The 24,951-nt window shown below is 44.3% G+C and overlaps 3 protein-coding genes across 3 annotated transcripts; 1 reads left to right on the plus strand and 2 right to left on the minus strand.

Moving 5' to 3' along the window:
- Positions 1–4,190: 4,190 nt before the first annotated feature.
- LOC127052107 (histone H3) lies at positions 4,191–4,868 on the plus strand. Its single transcript, XM_050955421.1, has one exon. The coding sequence runs from the start codon at positions 4,328–4,330 to the stop codon at positions 4,736–4,738; it is 411 nt and encodes a 136-aa protein (XP_050811378.1). The 5' UTR covers positions 4,191–4,327; the 3' UTR covers positions 4,739–4,868.
- Positions 4,869–6,297: 1,429 nt separating this feature from the next.
- On the minus strand, positions 6,298–7,170 carry LOC127052216 (histone H2B 8). The gene has a single exon (XM_050955641.1). It carries the CDS (start codon positions 7,144–7,146, stop codon positions 6,766–6,768), a length of 381 nt encoding a protein of 126 aa, XP_050811598.1. The 5' UTR covers positions 7,147–7,170; the 3' UTR covers positions 6,298–6,765.
- A 1,341-nt stretch (positions 7,171–8,511) lies between these two features.
- On the minus strand, positions 8,512–9,229 carry LOC127051940 (histone H1-like). The gene has a single exon (XM_050954945.1). It carries the CDS (start codon positions 9,193–9,195, stop codon positions 8,515–8,517), a length of 681 nt encoding a protein of 226 aa, XP_050810902.1. The 5' UTR covers positions 9,196–9,229; the 3' UTR covers positions 8,512–8,514.
- Positions 9,230–24,951: the final 15,722 nt, after the last annotated feature.

A 24,951-nucleotide genomic window follows, 5' to 3' on the forward strand; every position in this document is an offset into this window, starting at 1 on the left:
GGGAAGGAAAAGGCCATTAAGCACATTTCAATGTAATGACAGCCTTTTGGTTGGACTGTCCACGGGGGTGGAGTGGGTTGGTGCACAAAGCCTTCCCCCACGCATTCTTACACGTCTGGGTGAGGAAGACATGGAACATGGTGAGTACTGAGGATGGTTAAACCTCGCTGCTCTTCCTGAAGATCCACCAGACGTCGGAGGATATCAGTTTGATCATGCAGCAGCTCCAGCATTGCATCCCGCCACCGCTGATCTTCCTGCCTACACCTCTGATCTTCCTGCCACCACCTCTCATCTCGAGCGTCTCTCCTATCCTCACGTTCACTGGCATCTTTCCTGTACTTTGCTACCATGTCCTTCCACTCCCTCAGATGAGCTCTTTCATTGTGGGTTACTTCCATGATTTCTGAGAACATTTCATCTTGCGTCCTCTTCTTCCTCCACCTTATCTGAGCTAGCCTTCAGGATGGAGTAGGGAGGCTTGAAAAATGTGCAGCTGCATGAGTGGGGGAAAATTGGGAGATAAGGATTTAAAAAGATACATTTTACAGAACAATGGTTATACTCTTTCACAGTGAACAACACTATTCACCTTACATAGCACATGTGATTTCACTACAAGGTTGCATTTTGCATCTTTTAATATTGAGTACCTGCGGCTCTGGTGTTACAGAACAACACAGACGCAGATCTGGGCATCACAATTCAGCTTGCATGCAGTCATGGTAAGGCACAGCTTCTCCCTTTGCTGCCTCTTTCCTGTTAACAAGGAGCAGCAGACGCCAACCCCTCCCCCCACCGCATGGCCTTTATCATGGAAGATCACTGCTAATCACCCCCCTGTCTCCCTCCCCCAACCGCGTGGCTGGTAGCTGGGAAGATTCCTGCTGGCCAAACGCTAAAAAGCTCAGCACTATCCTTCCTCCCCTCCCCCATCTCTCTGTCCCCTTACTTAAATTCCTTAATTTCAACCAGAGTACCATGAACGATATCACTCTGCTGAGGATAACAGAGCGAGATAAAGAACGGATATTTCTTGAATGCCAACAATCACCGGGACCATACGCAGCCAGGCTTTGTCATGCAATGATAACCGATTACTTGCTACATGCATGGCATGGTAAAGTGTCGTACCATGGTGGACGGAACAAGGCTGCCTTGCCCAGAAACCTTCTGCAAAGGCTTTTGGAGTACCTCCTGGAGCGCTTCATGGAGATGTCCCTGGAGGATTTCCGCTCCATCCCCAGACATGTTAACAAACTTTTCCAGTAACTTTACTGGGTGCGAATGCATCCCAAGCCCTCATGGCAAATCATTCATTAAAAAACGCTTGCTTCTAAACCATGTTTTATATTTACAAAGGTACACTCACCAGAGGTCGCTTCCATGGCTTCAGTGTCTGGGCTAGTGGCTTGGGAGGGCTGGGAGGGTAATTCCTTCTGGGTCACAAAAAGCTCCTGGCTGTTGGGGAGAATGGAGTGCTGTGTGCTCTCTGCAAGTTCTTCCTCCTCTTCCTCCTCCTCCTCCTCATCTTCCCCCTCCACTGAATCCTCATCCATGGTTGAGATTATAACCCCCACCTCGGAATTCACAGACAAGGGGGGGGTAATGGTGGTGCAGCCCCCTAAAATTGCATGCAACTCAGCATAGAAGCGGCATGTTTTTGGCCCTGACCCTGATCTTCCCTTTGCTGCTTTCGTTTACTAGTAGGCTTGTCTGAGCTCCTTAACTTTCACTCTGCACTGCACTGAGTCCCTGGTGTGGCCTTTTCCCATCATAGCCTTGGAAATTCTTTCAAATATTTTTTCATTTCGTGTTTTGGAATGGAGCTCTGTTAGCACTGAATCTTCTCCCCATATAGCGATCAGATCCAGTACTTCCCGTGCGGTCCATGCTGGAGCTCTTTTTCGATTCTCAGGAGACTGCATTTTTACCTGTGCTGATGAGCTCTGCGTGGTCACCTGTGCTGATGAGAGCTCCACACTGGCCAAACAGGAAATGCAATTCAAAAGTTCGCGGGGCTTTTCCTGTCTACCTGGCCAGTGCATCCAAGTTCAGATTCCTGTCCAGAGCGGCCAGTGGTGCACTGTGGGATACCGCACGGAGGCCAATAACTTCGATTTGCAACCACACTAACCCTAAATCGATATGTTAATATCGATTTTAGCGTTACTCCTCTCGTTGGGGAGGAGTACAGAAATAGATTTAAAGAGCCCTTTAAATCGATATAAAGTTCATTGTAGTGTGGACTGGTACAGTGTTAAATCGATTTAACGCTGTTAAAATCGGTTTAACTTCCTAGTGTGGGCCGGGCCAGGCCAGGGAGACAGAGCCTAGCGGCGGAGGATAACAGAGACTAGACCCCTCCCTTGTTTTTCTTGACAGTTTTCAATCCGGTCGTCTCCCATGGATCTCAGCCTCAGATGATGATTCATTACACAAACTATAGTCTAAAATGGACTCGGGAAATGGTAAGCAAAGGGCCATCGGAAGGTGCTTTACCACAATAACGTCCACGGTATTTCAAAGCTTGGATCGCCATAGGGATATAAACGTATCTCGAAGAGAGTACTAAACAAACCCTGAGGAATGCGATCCGTGATGCTCCTAGCTTTATTGAGCATGCTTTACTTTTTCCTTCTCTCATCAGAGCAAAACAGCAGCAATACAAAGGCCCTTTTCAAAGCCTCACCAGACTTTCACAATAAGAACTGTTATTTTTAGTAGCTTCCTTCAAACGTATGGGAAAAAACTTTTACCTTACACATCAAGTTGTTTATTATTAAGTGATAATTCCCAATTTCTTACTCTTTACCAGAAATCTGTTCACTGCCATTGATCTACGAGAAACATTGTATAAAAGTAGCTGTCTGTTCTTTAGTTCCATATATGTTATATCCCTAAATCTGAAAAAATTGAATGCTAACTGATATGTGTAAGAGGGCTCAGGAGAAGACTCACAAAAAGTCTAATTCAGTTCCTTCCTGTTGTATGTGGTGCTTAATTTTTAATTTGTACCGTATTCAGAGAATAGATTTAAATAAAAGTATTAAAGTTATTTTAATAAAGGGTAGATGGTTCTGAACACTAGAGAAAGAGACCCTTTTCAGGGAGATGGCCTTGGTACTCAGAGCTACTCTGTTTGGGCAGCCAGCTTGCAGCGGTAGCCTAGGCACTGCAAGCTATATCTGCTAGGAAGGGATAACCGAGAACTTTACAGTCCAGGCTAGAAAGTCATTAAAACTATTCCTCGCACAGCAGCTTCCGCCTCCAAAGAGGGGGAGGGAGGCAGTGACTAAGGGAAATGGAGAAACTAAGAATGAGTTAGAGACCAAAATACCTTTTCTATCTGGCTAGTGGGGCAGGGATTTGACACATTGGTTAGTTTGATACGTCCCCTCTGTTAACAGATGAGTTAGTGATAATCCTCCCCTGTATTTCCTCTTAAAGACTATTCATAACTACTTAAACAGTCTCTCCCTCTGCGGGTCAGGGGTGGAGGCGGAAGTTTGAGTACTCATTCGCTATAAAATTATGTTCCCCAGACGGAAGAAAAGGGGGCGTATCTAATGATTTGTGTCCTAGTTTTCCACTCATTATGGTCACTTATGACACCAAGTAGACTATTGTGAGCAGAAATAGATTAGGCTGCAAAATAGAAATTTAATCCTTTTACTGGGCAAGAATTGCAACGCAGGCGATTCCTCCGGTCTCGCGTGTTTAATTAAGGTTTCAGGCAGGACGAAAGGAAACTAAAGGGCGGAGTGTTCTCAGCCTGAAAGCGGGGTTAGAATGGAAGGATCCTCCAACCCTCCAAATAACCACAAACTGAAACGTGAAACACGATGAAAACGGGGAGATTTTCGATACGATGTTCTGCTGTAAGAGAAAGGAGCAGGAATGACACTCATGAACTGGTCATTTTGAAAGACGTAGTGAGACACAGAGGAGCCGCCGATATACAAGAACAAGAAACTGAAGTGGTAGCGAAGGAAAGATGGAGTCTGTATCTTGAAGTTTCGGAGAGAGGAAACCGCAGAAATGTTCGGAGGCGGGAGGTCCGAGAATCATGAATTTCAGGGAAATGGGCTGTGGTGCCACAACGTTCGGGAAAGCCATAGGCTCCAGGATGGTGGTGAGGCGGGAAGGGTCGTATTTCAATATTACAGAGCGGGCTTTTCAAATTTTCAAATTACCCAATGACAGCTGGCTCTTTCCCAGCAGCCAATCAAGAAGCAGAGTTTTCCTATAAATAAAGCTAGTGCCACAACAACGTTTCTTTTTCTCCGTTGTGTTTCAGAGCTTATAACTTCCTGTTTTGGTTAGAATGGCGAGGACCAAGCAGACAGCCCGTAAATCCACCGGTGGCAAAGCTCCCCGTAAGCAGCTGGCCACTAAAGCTGCCCGGAAGAGCGCGCCTGCCACTGGGGGAGTGAAGAAGCCTCATCGTTATCGCCCCGGTACTGTAGCCCTGCGAGAGATCCGCCGCTACCAGAAATCAACTGAGCTGCTCATCCGCAAGCTGCCGTTCCAGCGCCTGGTGCGTGAGATCGCCCAGGACTTCAAGACCGATTTGCGCTTTCAGAGCTCGGCTGTTATGGCTCTGCAGGAGGCGAGCGAAGCCTATTTGGTGGGGCTCTTTGAGGACACCAACTTGTGCGCTATTCACGCCAAGAGAGTCACCATCATGCCCAAGGACATCCAGTTAGCTCGGCGTATCCGAGGCGAGAGAGCTTAAAGGCTGCTTAGCCATCTTCCAAATGACCCAACGGCTCTTTTAAGAGCCACTAAATTTACACTTAAAGGAGTTGTAGCACGCCTATAACTTAAGCGTTCTGAGATGGCACAGCATTGCAGGTAAACTGCTTTCTAATTTAGTCCGAGTAGTGTTCTCCAGTCCTTCAGTAAAATGCATTTATTCCCTATTAATGTCTAAAGAAAACCAGTGCCAAACAGAAAGTTACTATTTAAAACTTTAGCTTCAAGTTCTTTTCCCACTTTGAGGTGATTATGTGACAAACTCTAGAAATATTTTATAAAAATTCATTTCAATTCTAAGAACAAAAGTGGTAGACTTCTGTAGGCAGCTGTGGGTGGCGGTAGTCAAAGGATTTTTAATTTTACTTGTAATCAGATTGATCACGTGGAAACCTTTTATTCTCAATCTGGTTAAAAGTAACCTGTAAACAAGTCGCCAATGGATTATTTTGGATTAGGGTATGTGAACAGGACATTATTGTGTCCTGTTCTCCTTAACGCCGCATATTAAGCCTGGTAGATTCTTTTGCTCGAAGATGTATCAGAATGAAACTGTAGACACCGAAACGTAATCCTTTCATTTATTGCAAGTAATTACCATTTAAGAACTTCTCCATTCTTTCATGAATTTAAGGCAGGACTGAGGGAAATTAGAGAGATCCTTCATGAGGGCGCAGTGCCTCAGTCTCAGAGGAGAGAATTACTGAAGGTTAGTTGTGCCGCCCTCTAAATAATCACAAATTAAAACAAAATATGAGGCTCGAGAGAGATTTCAGCCCATTCTGTGGGTTAGCGATTATCCTCGCCCCTTTCTTATCTCCGGGAATGTGTGTACGTGATGGTTGTTCAGCAGTTAAGAGAAAGAGAACAGGGATTACTTTGTTAATAAATTGGTCGTTTTGAAAGAAAAATAGCGAGACATGGAGCCTCTGATATAATAGAAGAAATAAATATGTACCGAGGTGGCAGAAAAGGGCAGGTGGTTTTGTAGACTGGGGGGGAGGGGCAGAAAAACGCGGTACTGGGATGGTTCAAGGATCCTCAATTTCAGGGAACCAGCCAGCTTGTGACGAGCGCTTCTATTCTGTGCTTCCAGAGCTCGGCCGTTATGGCCCGATAGGGGGCCAGCGAAACCTACTTGGCGCGGCTCTCTGAAGATAACTTTAACCAGTGTGCTATTCGCGCCAAGGGAGTCACCATCCTGCCCAAGGACATCCAGTTACGTCCGTAGTGAGAGGGTTTACAGGCTGCTCAGCACAGCCATCTTCTGCAATTTCCAAACGACTCTTTTAAAAGCCACTGTATTCGCACTGAAAGGATCTGTAACACTCCCGTAATTTGTAACATTTGTTAATGTTTATATTTGTTCTTATATTAACAACCCTAAATAGTAAGATTATTCAGATAAACTAGAACGGGAGGGGAGAAAACATTTGAGTGTTAGCTACAGGAATTTAAATGACAGAAACAATGAGGCAAACCAATTATCCTTCAGGCAAATAGAATGTATAAATTATAAATACGCAGATAAGGATGATATTCATGGAGCCAAAACTTTATTCGAACCTCTAGAAATCTTCAATTAGAGAACTGAACAGTGTAATCTGATAAAATATCAAATTTTATTTACCGGACAAACCGTTTAGCCATTTTATATCTGGTGGGGATGACACCTCATCGACTATTGCTTGGGAGGTGGGGAAACTTGAACGACTGACACCGACATTTTTCATTACAATTTGAAACCCTGATATAATTTAAATGGACTTAATACTATTTACTAAAGCGAAATCAGTCCCCACCTCCTCTCGATTTAGGGGATATACGCAATTTAAAAAAATGCTTTCACAAGTCGCCGGAGACTAAAGCACTTTTAAAAAAAATACACTGCGTTTGAAAAACATAAGCACGAACAGTTAATGATATCAGAGCTCTTTAGATGAGGAAATGGATGGCTCTTAAAAGAGCCTTTAGGTTATAGGTGTTCGTACTCTTACAGCAGACGATTTACTTGGAGCTGGTGTACTTGGTGACGGCCTTAGTGCCCTCAGACACAGCATGTTTGGCCAGCTCCCCCGGCAGAAGCAGGCGCACAGCGGTCTGGATTTCCCGGGAAGTGATGGTTGAACGCTTGTTGTAATGAGCCAGACGAGACGCTTCCCCAGCGATACGCTCGAAGATGTCGTTCACAAAGGAGTTCATGATCCCCATGGCCTTAGAGGAGATACCGGTGTCCGGGTGAACTTGTTTCAGCACTTTGTACACGTAGATGGAATAGCTCTCCTTCCTAGTCTTTCTGCGCTTCTTATCGCCCTTCTTCTGAGTCTTAGTAACAGCTTTTTTAGAGCCCTTCTTGGGAGCGGGAGCAGATTTTGCTGGCTCAGGCATCTTGATAAAAATTATTCTATTTTAAAATACTCGATGTACGCTACTCCTCAATCTCTAAATACCTAATAACAACAGTACAGTATAATAGCGGCCGCCCCTCTACTTATAGAAGCCTTATGCAAATTATGCGTTTCCCTTTCCTCTTTTTTTATTGGACGTGAGAGTCAAGATCCGTCCTCTGCGGCACATTGTACAGGGCTATTGGTCAGAGTTAGATCCGCATCACCATTGGCTGCCCAGACAACAAATATTTTTCAATCTACCATAAATCGTTATGGTATGAGCGCGGGCTGCAGAGCGTTATGTCTTCACTGTTCTTGTATGAAGTAGTTGTGTGAGAGCACAATTTAAGCTAACCTATCAGGGAAATTAAGGAAGTAAAGTGAGACTTAAGAACAAGTCTCGCTTCGTGTTTCTTCTCTGAGTCTAATGAAAACATACTAATGCAAAATAACGTATCCATCCTTTTCTGTTCTTTCGCAACAATACAGCACCTTTTAGAAAGTGCACTAGGCTATTTACGAGACTTGTATTACATCAACAAAATGAGAAATTGTACACACACATTTTCCTTTATAGGTTATTTTTGCCGTTGAGAAACAATATAAATATACAAAGAGCCATGAATCTGACTGGAAACCAGAAAAAATTCCTTGGGAGGTAATTTGTCGTTTTCTCGAGATCGCTCACCTCGAACGTGGGGGCGGAGAGTCTATGAAACACCGAATCCCCCTTAAGAACAAAAGTTACTGGCCAATCCTTACAGAGTGGGACTTTTAAACAACTGGTTTCAATCCACTCTCAAAGAGGGCAGAAAGTGAATTGTTTATAAATAGCCGTTTCCTATCACACCCTGTTCTCTAGCCCCCTCCCCGACAAAGAGACTGAAGCTGATACAGGAGTAATGATCGTAAATATCCTTTCGTAAACAAACTCTTGCCTTCCCTTACACGATAGCTGTTAGCGCTCACTCCCCTAACAGCAATGTATAGAAATGATCCTCGGCTCCAATGCAGGGCTGCTTCAGTTTGCTTGTGCTTCCAAGTTCGATTTTTTTTATATACTTTAAATAATAACAGCAGATTTAAGCCCCATGTTGATGTCTAGCAGGGATGGTAAAACTGCAGCATGACGCAGTATAAGGAACGACCATCTCAAGGGGCTGTTTCATATTCCTTCCTAATGATGCACAATCATACATTTTATTTGCCCTCCAGTGATTCTTGCGACTAGTCGAGATGGGAGCGCATCATTGAATAAGCACCATGACATTAGCAAGTGAATCTAGTGTTTCAGCTCCTTTTGGGAAGGGATGGGTGGCTCTTAAAAGAGCCGTTGGTTTTTTAATAGGAAGTATCTCACGTCATTTCACTTCTTCTTAGGAGCGGCCCTCTTCGCCTTCACTGTTTTTGGTTTCGTCGGCTTGACCTTGACAGCCTTGGGCTTCACTGCTTTGGCCTTAGCGGGGCTCTTAGCTGCCTTCTTAGGCTTGGCCGCTTTAACCTTTTTCGGGCTCTTGGCCGTTTTTTTGGCCGCTGCAGCTGGTTTCTTGACTTTTTTCGGGCTCTTTTTTGCCACCGCAGCCTTTTTGGGTTTCTTGGCGGCGCTGGCGGGCTTCTTGGCAGCTGCTTTCTTAGGCTTTGCCGCTGGTTTCTTCTTGGGAGCCTTTTCCTTGGTCTCACCAGGCTTCTTGCTAAGCTTAAAAGAGCCCGAAGCACCGATACCCTTAGTATGAACTAAGGTGCCCTTATTCACCAGACTTTTGAGCCCCAGCTTGATGCGGCTGTTGTTCTTCTCCACATCGTACCCTCCGGCGGCCAGAGCCTTCTTCAGAGCGGCCAACGAGACCCCCTTGCGCTCCTTGGAAGCGGACACCGCCTTAGTGATCAGCTCGGTCACACTGGGACCCGCGGTCTTCCGGAGTTTGGAGCCTTCTGCCACCTTCTTCGGCTTTTTAGCTTGAACCTTTGAAACTGGAACAGGAGCTGCAGCAGCAGCCGCTGTCACTGCAACAGCAGGCGCAGTTTCCGACATGATCACACTGTACATATACAGACTCTCTACCCACGATTCCCGCCCGTAGATGCCTTTATTTATAGAGACAAGCTGCTCTCTGATTGGTGAGTTTAAGAACCCGCCCAGCCGCAAGGCGGACAGAGCCTTTCTCCCCGCTCAGTTTGTGTTTCTTTGGAGGAAATAAAATGCATTTTTTGCACAATATTTGTCACGGAATCACCCCATTTTACAATCATGAGAAGGTGAAATAGGACATTTTAATCTGTCAGTATTTTCTTTTGAAAATAATAATACTGTGTTAAAAAAGACCCAATAAATCTTGCATCCTGGAGCTTGATGGACCTCCGGAGAGAGAAAGTTTTGTTTTTCTTTGTAAATTAAAAATGTTCTTTTAGCAATAAGATCAGAAAAATAATGAAATACTAATCTTCAGAGGGTCTTCTCCAAAACATATAAGGAAGTGTGTGATTTGTATCAATGTTCTCATTATAAACTGATTTAAAAGAGACAGAGGTAGCACAAACTAGATTTCAGCTTTGCTCACCAATGTCTATAACCCTTGACTACTAGGAAATAGTACTAAGTTAACTTAGTAGATCTTTCCATACCATCTAGACTAAAGTTCTGTGAAGGCTGTTTACTTCTCATAAGGGAATAATATGTGCTTTGTGGTATTATCCTCATAAAATTAGCTACTCATGGTACAATCCCAGATTTTAGTTCTTATAAAATAGGAAAGGGATGCACACCTTAGCCTGATAACCAATGCAGATATAAAAATATTAAAGCATAATCACTGGTTGTTTAATTCAAAATTACAAAGAAACAAATCATGCGCTAGGTAAAAAACAAACAGGGATTCTTTTCTCTGTGAAATAATTAGAAATCATCCATTAATCTGAAAATAATGGCAGATGTGAAAGTGTGTGTGGTGTGTGAATCTCTGTAATTAAAATGATATGAAAACACAATTCCTGTACCCCTTTAGCTTCTAAACTAGGGACAAACAGTGGTTGTATCTGGACAATCCACTTTGCTAGGTCTCAAATCAGTGCATAGGGACATTCCTGTATGTAAAGTCTGTGTCAACAGTACCTAGCTGTAGAAATTGAATGACTGTACTCAAGCTAAACCTAGGGTTGTGAGTTCAATCCCTGAGGGGGCCATTTAGGGATTGGCCCTGCTTTGAGCAGGGGGTTGGACTAGATGATCTCCTGAGGTCCCTTCCAACTCTAATAATCTAAGTGAATCTGAATAAATTATACTGGCAATGCCATTCATGTTTCTTTCCTTAAAGAAACACTTTATATTTATTCATTCATGATTGGCTCCAGTGCTTGACTCATGTAATAAAGGAGTGTTGTATCCATTAGGATTTAAAGCCCTGCTTAATAGCATCACATTCATTAAATGAGTATCTTCTCCTTGGAGACAAATCTCTGGAAGGGAGAGGTTGACATATGAAAGGCGTAACACCCTTTGAGCCTGTGGGGACAGAAATGGTAGTAGGCCCTGAGAAGGGTTTGCATAAGCCAAGGCAGAATCTCTTTTCTTTAACCTTATCCTGACCACAGTAGGTGAGGTATTTGGAGCACCCTGGAGTCTCTGGTGAGCTGTTGCCTTCAATCTGTGCCTGTTAAGAGATTGTGTATAATGAGATTTGGGTTAGTGTAACTGGAAAAACTCAATCCTTCCCTCTGTTCTTACAGTACAGTGCAATTAGTTGGAAGCATTCTTCTCTTCCATTTCTCTATTTTCTTATTCATTCTTTCTTTTTTTTTCTCTCCCTTCATCAGTGGAGTCCCCAGCCTAGGTCACCCTAGCTATGGAAGAGGGTATGTGTGTGAATGAGGCAATTTGGGAAATCTCATCAATGGTGAATCAAATTCCCCCAAAACACACTCCTTTTCTTCTTTCAAACACACATTTGCACACGTGTTCCCATCCCTAAAACACTTGGAAAGTTCCCCTTTTGTTATTTATTAGAATAAATGAACCACCAGTGCTGAAGAAACGGCAGGGACTGTGAACAGTTCCTGGGCAGGGGAGGGAAAACCAATGGACATGGCACCTCCTCTTTTATCAAAGTGTGCAAAAGGTAACAACATCTTTTTTTCAAATGTAGCCTTACTTTGTTGTGTCATGGAGAAACTCAGCAGGTCTGTGGGCATATATGATGGCTAGCATCTCAGTCACAAGGTAGCCTAATAAGGATATGTGGGCACTTTCAGGTTTAATAGCCAGAGCACTGTGGCTTGCCCATTCTGTGGCTGAGATGCAAGGAAATGGAAACTCAAAGCAGTGCACATTCCCCTGTGATGCAGACAGCAATTAGGAGGGTGTGGCCTGGGGTGCTTATAGAGAGACGACTCTCGCCGTGCCCTTTTCTACACATGAGAAAGTTGGCATGCATAGTCCCAATAGTAATACACTTCACATCCCTATTCTAAAAGGTTCCTAATGGTGCAGCAGTGATCACACTAGACAATAAAAAACAAAAAAAAACACTTAACCTCCCTATGGTATTCCACTCTGCCAATTTCCATGGGTACTATGGCAATATGGATGGGGATCACCCTTGAGAGTGCTAATAGTCATCAGAGGGATGAAGCTTTCCATTATTACAAACATGAGCTAGGTTTGAAAGGGAAACCTAGAGGTGAAAGTGTTCTGTCACCCATTACCAATCCCATGGACCATCCACTCTCAATGGGGGTGGAGGGGGAGATTTTACTGGAATGGTTACAGCCAATAAATAATAATAAATAATAATAATAATATTTCACATGTCATAATTTATTTAGATAAAGAAAAGAGATGGTAATGTACCCCAAACTTATTGGTGCCTCCAATGTAACAGATAACCCTGGTGGGATCAATTTTAAATTATTCTTGCTATGTAAATAAATATCACATCTTTTAAAATTATTATTATTGATTTGTTTGTTGTTTCAGTAATGAAGCATGAGTTTATATTATTTGCTGGATAGCCTGGAATGTTGCCCATTACTGTAATGCCAGACACTGAGAAAGGCAAATCTCAAAAGGTTCAACAGTTTGGTTCAGTCTGTGCTAGTATTAAACAGAATCTGTTTAAGCCCCTTCTCATGGACCTTCTCCCTGGCACCCCTTTCCTAGGAGGAAGTTTCTGCTTCCTATCTGATAGCAGTACCTTGGAGGACAAGCTTGACCTCCCTTGTTAGCTGATGAAGGGCAATGAGTTTGTGACAAATCAAAAGAATTGAGCTTGAGAATCCAGAGACAAACTTTAAGAAAACATCAACAATAAAACCACAATCTCCCTTGGGAAAAGGAGTACTTCCCTTTTATCATCTCACCTGAATATTCACATGAGAGATTGGTGATGGGGAGTAATAGTCCTGGAAGAGGAATACATCTCATGGCTGCCATAAAAATGTTGACTACAATGCTGAACTTGATGAGACAAGTGTAAGGATGTTGTGTTGATAAGGAGCATGTTCAGGGCCAACAGGAGAAGAGATGCTAATGAAACTGTCCTGGCGCCTGATCAATTCAGGGGAGTTACAAATCAGCCCACCTGGCACAGGCTCTGCTAAGGAGAATGAGACAACCCAGATCCACCTGTGAGTAGTTAATTACCTATGTGGCTGGGTGGCAGAAATGCCTGGGCCTAATACAGGTGTATGAAGGCTTAGTTAGGTGGTTCTAAGACACAGAGAGGAAGCTCATGATGAAAGGGGCTTTTCAGGGAAAGTGCGTAGAGATCTTACTAGAAAAGAGGATTAGGAAAGGTGTTCCTGGAGGTAGCAGATTCTGAGAGTGTTATGAGCTCAAAGGCCTAGGAAGATCAGTCCCAGGGAAAGGCCCTTAGTAGATAGTGGTAAGCAGTGCAGGTTGTTGAGGAACTACATGCTGCTTCAGAGGAGACTATAGCTGTTTGGCATCTGCATGGGTCCTGAGTTCAGGAACACCTTCCCAGCTGATGGTAAGAGCCTGCTTCCAGAAGAGGGTCCCTGGTTGAAAGGGCTTTAGTGGTGATGAGCCTGGTCAGAGAAGCTGGATGGACTCAGATGGAGGCAGATGAACTAAGCTTAACACACATGTACCCTGTTTAGGTCAGTGGGGTGAAGACCTGCTTGCAAATCTGTGTGGCCAATGATTAAATAAAACTAGACCCTTGAAGTATCAATTGTCATATACAAGCCTCGCTGAACTTAGTGATAGCCTGTAAGAGGAAACTGAGGCAGCGACAGACTCTGTTGCTCCCCACCAAGCTGCCAGAGGTTATGCAGCATTGACACAAGGGGGAGCTCTGGGAATAAGTGCCCATCCTATAACAGAAATCCTCTTACAATTTAAACAGTTAATGCAGGTCTGAGATTTAATATCACGTTATTGATGGCTTACTCTCTTGGTTGTTAACCATTATATCACTTGCTCAGTTTGCAGTACACTTGAATCTCCTGCTTCAGAAGCCAGGTATTTAGATCCTTTCTGGATGGAGCCACCCCATCTCCCGCCACAGTTAGAGAAATACAGTTCTTTGGGTGCATCAACATGGACATGTATACAAATCTCTCTACATTCTCACTTTCTCCCGAAGAAATCCCCCGAGCTGGGGGTAATGTGTATGATTAGTTCTAAATATCTTTTCAAATAAGAGGTGATGTGGAGGTCACTGTCTCTCATATAAACAACCTTGAGAGTGTAGGACCTCACTCTCCTGAAATGTACACAATGATTATCATGATAATAATATCTAGCTCTTATATACAGCTTTCATGTAGCTCTCAAAGTACTTTACAAAGGAGGTCACTATCATCATCACCTTTTTACAGATGGGGAAACTGAGGCAACAGAGATTAATTAACTGGGCTAGGTCACCCAGCAGACAACCTGGGTGGAGAGCTCAGGTCTTCTGAGTCTCCATTCAGTGCTCTGACCTGTTAGACAACACACAACCTTGAACCAAAACCCAGTCAGGCACTTCAGACACCAAGTATCTTGTAATAAATAAGACCAATCTTTACCCAGTGAGGCCCATACCTCCTAACTTTCCCTTATGCAGAGCAGAGAGTTCCTCTTCTTTTTGTCCCAAAGTCTGCATTCTTCTCAGAGAAATACACTGCCTCCTAATCAAACTTCACTGGCACCTGGAACAAGCACACTCCATTCAATGCTGATTATTTGTGGCAGAGCTAATCTCATTGTAGGCACTTTCATTTTGAATTTAATTACATGCTTTGCATTTCCAGGGTGATCAGCCAGCCAGGTTTACTGGCTTTTGTCCTGATTGTGCAGAGCAGTCCTAGTGTCCCAAAAGGTTCTACTGGCACAAGGGGTTTTATTAGTCACCCTCTCTCTATTCTTCTCTTGCAGCCATTTGACCTAGTTCTTTCTGGGGGAGGCCAGAATGCACAGCCTTCAAGGTGCTGTCTGTACAGATATATTTAGAGTGCTGGTAGGACTCACTACCCCAAGTCTGTCAACTCGGGCTGGGGGGTTTGGTCTAAAATGCTGCATAGACCCAAACTCTGAGACCAGCATTTAACGAGCAAAGCAAATAGACAGAGGTGGTGGCAGCACTGGGGCCCAGTCAAGGCAGCCAGGACCTAATGGCCTATATGGTCGGGTTTAAGTGACAGAGAAGTGGGAAATGATGGGTTAGAATGTGTGAGTGACTGGTGCAGGGCTGTAATTAGAGTGAGTAGAAGATGCATGACTGGGGGAGAGGAAAGCCAAGGTAGCCATCTCAGAAGGTGAGAGAAGCAAAACAGGAGCAGGCACTTCTTCCTCCAGCCCACCCTAGCTGTCAATACCTTGCCGGGCAAGCATCAAGCTCTCATTAGAGACAGCTCTGCCTCCTGCCACATTTGAAAATGAGACTTTGAAGAAAAAAAAAGAAAAATATCTACATTTAGAACATTTATCAATTTCCTGTAGTTAGTGACCACATGTTTGCAATAACAAGTCAAAATTTACAACATTCTAAGCACTGGAATCCTCTGAGCAGCTATGAACCTGAGATTCTTTTACATTTTATTGCTCTAGAGCAGGGCCACCTCTAGCAATTTCGCCGCCCCAAGCACGGTGGCACGCCGCAGGGGGCACTCTGCCGCTCACCGGTCCCGCAGCTCCGGTGGACCTCCCGCAGGCATGCCTGCGGATGCTCCACCAGAGCCACGGGACCAGCAGACCCTCCGCAGGGAAGCCTGCAGGAGGTCCACCGGAGCAGTCTGCCACCCTCCCGGCAACCGGCAGAGCATCCTCCGCTGCGTGCCGCCCCAAGCATGCGCTTGGTGCACTGTGGCCTGGAGTCGGCCCTGCTCTAGAGATGGGTAGAGCTCTATGGTCATGAAGAAAGCAGGTGCTCTTCTGTCTCTTTAGCCTGGAGTTTCTTTCTTTGGCACTGCAGTACCTTTTTATAAAACAAATAGGGGGAGAGTATATCCTGACTGGTCCTTTCACTTAGTTACTGTCTCTCATGCCCAGAAAGTCAATCAATCAGAGAGATGTCAACCACCACCATTACCATCCTTGTCATTTCTCCCAGTCAGTAAAGAAAGGTGTTTTGTTTATTGACAAAACAGGACAGTCTTTACTCTGGTATCTGTTCTTTCAAAGTAATCTCCTTTCCTAGTTCACTGTACTATTAATCTTACTCCTGCCCCATCTCCGTGACCCTATGCCCATTCTCCCAGCAAACCATGCCAGTTCGGATGTTAAGAGAAACCACACTATTCCTCTGTCCTATTAGCATTCAATGGCAAAGGCTTTGCTGCCATCTTGCTGAATATCACTATCCATTATTCCCATAGCCTCTCATCATTAAGGTGGTCAGATTCTTCCTTTCTCTTTCTCAGACGGTCCTACCTACCCACACAAATGGAGCTTCCCAGGTGATGCTGCTATGTGTTCTTTTAAGAGAGAAACTCTTCATCTCAATACAGTCAAGTAGTATAAGGATTGTTGTAGACAATAGAAAAGTCCTTCTGAGACCAAACCAAGGTAATATGTCCTTGTTTTACCATAGTATCTAAAGTTCCTTTTACCTGTACCCCGCTTTACCTCTCATTTGAATTATCCAAATGTATATTCTTACCTGTGGCAGACTCACTGACAGTCTTCTGTCAGGGCTACCACTAGGTCTCTGCATAATGTTCCCAGACCTGGGCCTGGATGTCTTCAGGCAAGATTGTCAGGAACTGTTCTAGAATTACTAGTTTCATGGTTTGCTTCTTGGTATGGATCTCTGGTTTCAACCATTTATGAAGCTGTTTGTAAACCGCTCTGGGTCCTTCAGCATCTTGGAAGAAGAAAGGCCTAAAACACTGATGGCTTTGTGTGCAGCTGATGTACCACAGAAGGATTGCTTCCATTGCCTTATTGTAGTTACCTGCTTCTCTTATAACCAGGCCTCTATAAGCCTGTTGTGCTTTTCCTTTGAGATATGACAGCAAAACTTTATCCCTCCCTTAGGCCACTCTTTCAAAGGTCTTGAGATATATCTCAGCACCATCTTTCATTGTGAGCCTCCATAGTTTCAGGTCTTCTTAGACTTGCATCAGTGATGGTCCCAGCACGAGGGTTCCGTAAGACCAGCAATACTTCTTGCCATTGGTAATTTTGATGCCATTATATCACCTCACATTGGTCATTCAGAGTCCATTGTGTTTTCAGCTATCTCATAAATCCACAATGGTCTCAGCCTGGACTCAAAGAGAGGTATTTCCTGCATGAGCCAATCTTTCTTTCACTGCCTCAGAGCCTAGTAGATTTTACTTCTCTGCCTTTACATTGCATCATCTGCTGAAAAGAGCATTTTCTGCCATAAATCTTGTTCTGAAGTCATAGCCTGCCTCAGGGTGTTCTTATTTCAGGTTCAACTTTCATTGCTACTGCATTTCTCTATCTCATGCCTGCATCTGGAGAAAGATGTACAGACTCTGAATTTGTGTATTCATTTGTCTTACTTAGGTCACTACAACTGGTTCCATCCCACTTCTGATGCAGCATATATTGGGCTGCTCATTGTGAACCTGTGAGTGACATTTTGGAAACTGCAAGTCTGTCAATAGAGAAGAAAAAGTTCACATCCACAGAGATTCTTTTCCTAAAGTTCATGTGAAATGAAAAACACATGAAAATTATATATACACACACAACTTCATTACAGCAAAAGAAAATCAAACCTTTTCTCAGGCCACCATTGGTGAACCATCCTCCTCCTTTAAAATAATCACTCATGACATCCTCTGAAAATCAGATATTACTCATATAAAATACCCAGATTTTAGATGTTGCACTCAGTCCTCCACCATTGATTGCATGAGCTTCGCACAAAGAGGAAGGCAAACATAGCTTCTATACAGAATGGCAGCAATCTATGCAAGCATACTGAAACCTCACTGTAAGGGACACCTTGGGAGACAAGATCACTATTTGTTAGAGTGGAAGTGACAGAGACCATTATGTTATAATTAATTCTTCATAAGGCTACAAGTCAGTCATGAAGGTCATAGATTCCGTGATTTTACGTGACCTCCGTGACTTCAGCCCCGGGCAGCAGGGCTTAGGCTTCTGTGATTTATTGTTTATTGCCTGCATCCTGTCCATGACTTTTACAAAAATACCCATGACAAAAATCTTAGCCTTAATGGTGCATAATGGATTCCATTCTAGCACTGTTGTCAGTTACTCATAAGTTTCTGAAATTGTCATCTTTTCAATTATATTTTCCACACTGGGTCTCTGCCCAAAGGTGGTTTGTAAAGCCTGCAGGGAAAACAGCTCATCCATTTTTAATCATAAGTTGGGGGGACCCTTTACTCGTTATATATGTGACACTTTCAAATGTCTTGCAGCCAAAACAGCTGGAAGTTGAAAGATGAAAGTTGACACAGAAACAGTCCTCACTGAGGAGTAATAATTTTCCTTGTTCCTTGGTTTTATTCAGGCTCAACTTTAAGTCTGAAAACTGTGCACCACCAAACATGAGGAGATGAAGGTGGCTGTTTTGTTCTGGCACACAGGAAGGATTTGAAGTGCTGGCATATGGATAAGCCATGCAGTGAAGCACAGACAAGTTAAGATAGCTGCACAGTGAAGGGATTACCCTGATATATTGCTGCCAATCAGCAGGGAAAACAGGGGCTGAGCTTCTGAGCATCTTGTAATATATAAAGGGGCAGGAAAAGGTCTCCTGTGGATTTAAAAAGATGCACAGAAGGAACCCCTGTTCTGATGTATCTTAGCAGCTCTGCAGCTGATGTCTTCCCTCAGCCCCTCATTTCTCTAGATACACAGGACAGGGCTAGAAATGGTCTTTAAAAAAAAGATGATGAAACAGTTTGATGAACTTCTGCCAGAATTTTTTGGGCTTCCAGGGGTTCTTGCTCCAAGTAAAATTGGGCAGAGAATGGTAATTCAATTTTACAAAGAATGTCTTTTTTGTGTTGTTTTTCATTCTGAACCATAATGAATCCATATTTTGAAACCATCCACACATAAAAATTATCATTCTCCCACCACTTCTATGTGGGACAGTCTAATGGTGCCTAGCCAAATAATTTCTTATTATGGAACTTACCCATACTATTTTCACTGCTTTCTTACTTTTTGCAAGTCAAAACAGCACTGAAGAATTTGAGAGTGGATCTTCTTTTATGTTTATTTTTATCTTTTAAAAATCCCTAGGAAATACCATAGGAAATGTACTTTAGTAGAATGTTGAAGTTGCATAGTTAAACATTGTTTAGTAAGGGTATGTCTACCCTAGAAACTACAGCTGTACCACTATAGTGTATACGCTAGAACAGGGATGGGCAAACTACAGCCTTTGGGCCGGATACAGCCCCTCAGGGCTTTGGATCCGGCCCACGGCGCCGCCGGCACCACATCCCTGCAACCCTCGGGTGGGGGTAGGGGGGCAGAGGGCTCTGTGCATTGCCCTTACCTCCAAGCACCTCCCCCTACAGCTCCCATTGGCCGGGAAAGGGGAACCGTGGCCAACAGGAGCTTTGGGGAGGTACCTGGAGGCGCGGCTAGGGCAGTGCATGCAGAGCCCTCTTCCCCCCCTTCCCCCAGGGGCTGCAGCACTTCCTGGAGTGGTGCGGGGCTGGGGACAGGACAGGCATGCAGGGAGCCTGCCCTGGCCCCAATGCATGCCGCTGCGACCCCAGAGCTGCTTGAGGTAAGCGGGGCCTGAGCCCGATACCCGTCTGCACCCTGCCCCACAACTCCCTGCCCTAAGCCCTCTGCCTGCACCTTGCACCCCAACTCCCTTCCCTGAACCCCCTCGTACACCCCACACCCCTCCTGCACCTCAACCCCCTGCCCTGGGCTCCCTGCTGCATCCTGCTACGCCCCAGCCCTGAGCCCCCTGCTGCACTGTACACCCCTCTTGCACCCCTGCCCTGAGCCCCTCCTGCACTCGGCACCCCTCCTGCACCCTAATCCCCTTTCCTGAGCCCCCTCATACACTCCACAACCCTCCTCTGCCCCAATCCCTTGCCCTGAGCCCCTTTCTGCACACCGCACCCCCTCCCACACCCCAACCTCAGATGTGGCCCTCAGCCCAAAAAGTTTGCCCACCCCTATGCTAGAGCAATGTAAGGGTTCTTCCATCACTGTAGTAAATCCACCTCTCTGAAAGGCAATCACTAGGTTCACGGAAAATCCTTCCATCAGCCTAATGGTGTTTACACTGAGGGTTAGGTCAGCTTAATTACATCACACAGTATGCGAAAACTGAAGTTAAAGTTACAACTGCAACTTTAACTCTACTCCTTTTGTGAGTGTTATGATACAGACTTTAATCCTATGATTATTTAGGCCTTGTCTGTACTACAGATGATTTTTCGGTACAGCTATACCAGGAGGACCCGTACTATAGACCACAGTTTATTTCGACAGAAGGAGCTTTCTGTCGGCATAACAACACCATCTCTGTGAATGATGTTAGTTATGAGGCACTATGAGCATTTTTGGGGTTTTTTTTGCTAGCACAGCTATGTCAGTCAGCCAACATAGTTATGCCAACAAAACCTTATATCATAGATCAGTCCCTACTAACAAAAATAATCTAACATAATATACTTTTTTCTACAATTGTAGATAAACATTTGTAGGGGTCTTCTAATATGTGTATTTCTTTGCATGTGCCACATAGTCTATGAAAGTCTTTATTTTTTTTTCTGAAAAGTACAGAGTAAATTGTATTTACACCATTTACTACACATTATGGGCCAGATTTGCCACTTCATTATACCACTTTTGTCTTGGCGTGAAATCTCCTGAAATCCAGTTTATTCATCTTTAAAATATGGTAACAACTCACTCACAGAGAGAGGAGGTGTGGTATGAGGCATCAGAGGAAAATGCTCTATATATAGATATTTTACTGAAAACCAGATGAAAGTAATCCAGGACACTGGGATACAAGGACCCTGTGGCTCTGCCCCTGGATCATAGGCCCAGTTCCTACTGAGGGTGGCAGGGTCTCATCATCCCCACTCCCTCATCTTCCAGGCGTAGCAGCAGAGGTTCCCTCTCATCCTTGGTGAGACAGAGGTGGCAAAATGGTCTGGCCCATTACTTATCCCAGTGTAGCTGTTTTGGTGGGTGAGCGGTCCACACCCTCTGCCCTCTTCTTCTTCCACGCATAGTCCTCCCCTGGGTGGTGCTGACAGAACTATGGGTTTGGGAGTTAGTACCCCATTGAGATGAAAGGAGCTGTTCACACATCTCAGAGCTATTGTTTCAAGATGCCTGTAAATTCAAGCAGCCACCTTGATCACATTGCTGAGCTTTTCTTTGCAATCATAACAGCTACAGACTTAACTTTCATTACCCCCGCCTCCTCAAAAAAAAAAAAAAGAGAGAGAGAGATTGATGCAATCACATGACTTCTTGGTCAGTTTCCTAGGAATGAGCCTAAAGTTCTTGTTCCTTTATCGATACTTTCCTGTACTCTACAAACAGGCAGTCAGCTGAAAGGCCCTGCAGAGTGGCAAACTACACTTGAACTAACACACCTCCTGGGCACATTAGGTTTCAAATAGATAGGAGGAGGTAAGAGAAAAGCAGACTTGTAAGGATCGTTAGTTGGTGTCTAGAGAAGACCCAGAGCACGTGACAGGGTCAGTGAGGTCCAGAAATCTCTTAAACACTGGAGTGGGAACTCCACTGTTCAGGCTGGTGTAAGGAAAGTGGAAAAGGGAGGAGGAGAGAGCCATACAGCTAGTTTGCAGCCAACAGAGGGCGCAAATACCATGGCTAGCTTTTTTTGCCAGCTCTATTAATCCGGGTCTTTCTCCGCCCAGAAGCACGAGCCAATTATTCTGTTTTTTTTTTCTTCCTCTCCCCGGACACCGGATGCCTTTCTCTGGGGGATGTAGCCTTGGCGGCAGGAGAGAAGGTGAATGAGTGGCCTGTGTGGCTGCCTGAATAATGAAGAAATCAGGGATCAGGTTTCCCAGGCTGTCACATACACACACATTTTTATTGACGCACTGGCTTTGACAGGCAAATGCATTCCTATCCAGTTAAAGCAGCAAAGAGATCCAGACTAACAGGGCTACCTCTCTGATACTTGACTTCCTATCCAGTTGTTTGTGAGGGCAGAATTTAGGTGGTGTCTGTGTGTGTGTGTGTGCATACACACACACAAACACTAGCTGAATGAAGAAACCCACAACTGGCTGTGAAGGCCCCTTTCTACACAAGCAAAGGATGGGAAGGTTTCCAAAGACACCGGAGATTGCTTTAGCTATCTGTCCGTCAAGCAGAGGTATAGGGAAGCAGCAATTGACTAGAAGATCTGTCAATACAAGTTAAAAACAGTTTAATCTCACCCTTTCTGGTGCTGAGAGGAAGTTTGGAGTCTGTCTGAATATAGAACTCCCTCCCTGCATTGGCAACTTTAGTTGTAGCTGAGTCACTCCCTCAATCAAAGTTCTGCCACTGGGTCAAGAAACCTTCGTATCATTCAAGCCATGAAAACTGGTGAGGATGTATATGTGCCCGGACAGAGTAGACATTTACTGGGCAAGGGGAGATTTTTAATTTGTGGTGGTGGTGGTATTACAGTTGAATACACAACAGTATGTGAAGGTGACAGAGAGGTTATGACAAATTACCGACCCATGTGATAAATGAATGTACTGTGAGTCTCTGCCAACTAGTCTAGCTCCCTAGGGACTTATTCAAACATTCTGAACCCATGAGCGGTTTCCAACAGCCTTATTAACTTTCCTAACCTCAGACCCCCTCAAATGTGGAATTCCCAGCCCCTTCCTCCCCCCGAAAAGACACTTGCCTGATGCAGAGAAGATCCATCCGGGGCTATTGACAGCTTAGCTATACATGAAAATGTCATGTCTTTAAACTCTGATACCGTATCTCACATCCTATTGACTAGGCAAGAGGGGAAGGTTGATTCCTACCATTTGCTTCTAGTTCTAGATGGGCCTGAAATAATGGGCTTGGAGATCATGACGTGTTTCATTCCCTCAAAGCTGTTTTAGGCGATTTGTGGGGATGTTTTACATATGTTAGTTACATTTTTCTTTCCCTCTCAGCTTGGTACTTTGGACTCGTGGAAGGCTGGGTTCTGTTCTGCACATCACTGGGCACAGCCCAGAACAGGGGCTTCAGTGGGGGAAAGGCAACTTAATGCCACCTCTGTGCTGCCCAAATGTTGAGCTGTTCCAGGGACCGGCGAGGCTCTTGGCATAAGTTACAGTATCCCTTGCATGCTATAGGCACACTCCCTGCTGCACTAGGCCCACTAGTGACGTACACCTAGGGCATGGGCTGCAATGGGAGTTGTCTGTTATACCTCTGTAGGACCATGGGGGAATGCATTGCATCAGGGGAATTACCAGCTGGAGGAGGATCTAACTGGGTTGTCCCCTCTTTCTGCCACCAGAGAAGCATAAAGGCCATACCACGTCCCGGAATCAGAGCCCTGATAACCGAAGCACCTGGTTTTATATGGGGAGGGATACATAAAATCATGTTTGTGTGTGTGTACTCTGCTCATGCTTCCCCACTTTCCAGTTAACTTCACTCTCATTAACTCCCTTGATGTGCAGTTCACTCATTAACCAGTTATTTTTTCCTGTGATTAACATTGCTAACTAGAGGATCTAATTCAGTTCTTCTTAGACAGTCTCTGCCTGATATGTTAAATAAAGACTATGCAACATTCTTTGATCATGGCACAAAGGAAACGGTTACATTCCATATTGCAAAACCAGCACATAGTTCGGTAGGATGGGCAGTCTTTGATGTGAAGAGGCCTACGACTGAAACAGCAGGGGATGCTTCAGTCAGGACTAAGGGTTTGTCTTCAATACCAAGTTTTGTCAACAAAACTTATGTCAACACCCAAAAGTCAACAAAACAAAAATCGCCAAAGGGTGTTCACACTTGCTTCCTCTGGTGACAGATCATGTCCTCATTGTGGACACCATCATCAACAGTGTGAGCAATGCACTGTGGGTCTGTATCCCACAGTGCAGTGTTGTGGGAAGGCGGAGCTGATCCCAGTGTATTTTGGGAGGATTCCCTCCTAGTTCTCCCACAGCCACCTCAGCCCTGCATATATGTAAAGTTAGTACAGCATTATGGAAGACTTTGGGGTAAAAAGCACTATGTAAAGGTAAGTGATCACTATGTTTGTGTGTGCTTACCTTCACAGCCATAGGGGTTGAATTAGCATATATGTTAGGAAATAAACGATTCAAACTGAGAGTTTTAAATACACCAGTTATTTCCCTTCACGTCATGGAGAGATTAATGTCTGTTTCATTAAACATAAGGTATGTGCATTTAGTATTTCTGCTAATACTCAGTCGCATGTTCTTATCGCTGTTCCCAACTGATTATCACTGTTCTGACTGCACAGTTACCTCCAGGGCCCATTACATCTTTATCTTGTCAGATAAGAGCAAACGGTCAGTAACTGTTCCATTGCTCCAGAACTATTCTGATTGGAGGATGCCAGTGCCTGAGTGGGCATGATGGCCTTTAAAATCCCCAGCAGTTCTCAGATCAAAGCATCACTGATATATACTGGGGCAGGGGGTACGCACTCAGATCCTTTGGCAAACATGGCAAGATGTCTGTCATGAATCTAGCAGGCAAGTAATATATAACTGCTACGTAGCTTTACTCTCCTGGTTATTGTCACTCTGCAAGGGCTGCTCACAGCTGTGATGAGCTTCTTTTAAAATAAATTAATTTTAGAGTTTCCAATATTTCATCTTTTAAAAAAAAAATCCAGTCATTGAGTGTATTAATCTTTCTTGGTTACTATCTGTATAGGCTGAGATTTTCAAAGGAGGTTAAGGTGACTAATTGAAATAGGATTTGGATACTTTGGACGCCATTGAAAATTCCATCATAGAGAAATGGAGGTCCAAGAGGACCCAATGAGAGTAAAGATGGTCCAGTGGTTAGGGCCCAAACCTGGGACCCCAGTTCAAGTGTAGGCAGTGGTGGGATAAAGATAAGAATCCAAAAGCCAGTAAGATTATTATTGTTCTTTTTTATCGGCTAGCTGCTTATAAGCAGAGAAAAAGGAGTTTTTAAAAGCAAGTTTGCAGGGTTTTTTTTCTTTCTCTCTTCCTTCTGAGTACACTGAAGGCAGAGAGATTAAGGTTTAACAAGGGTCTTTTGTTAAACAAAGCAGGCTTAAGTGGCCAGCAACAAACTCCAGCAAAACACATCTGCAAATGAAAGGGTCTTCTATTTCTTTTTACTTTACCTGAAAGGCACTGTTGCTAGGCAACAAAGAAGCAG

Source organism: Gopherus flavomarginatus, chromosome 1 (assembly GCF_025201925.1).
Source record: "Gopherus flavomarginatus isolate rGopFla2 chromosome 1, rGopFla2.mat.asm, whole genome shotgun sequence".
NCBI classification, from domain to species: Eukaryota; Metazoa; Chordata; order Testudines; family Testudinidae; genus Gopherus; species Gopherus flavomarginatus.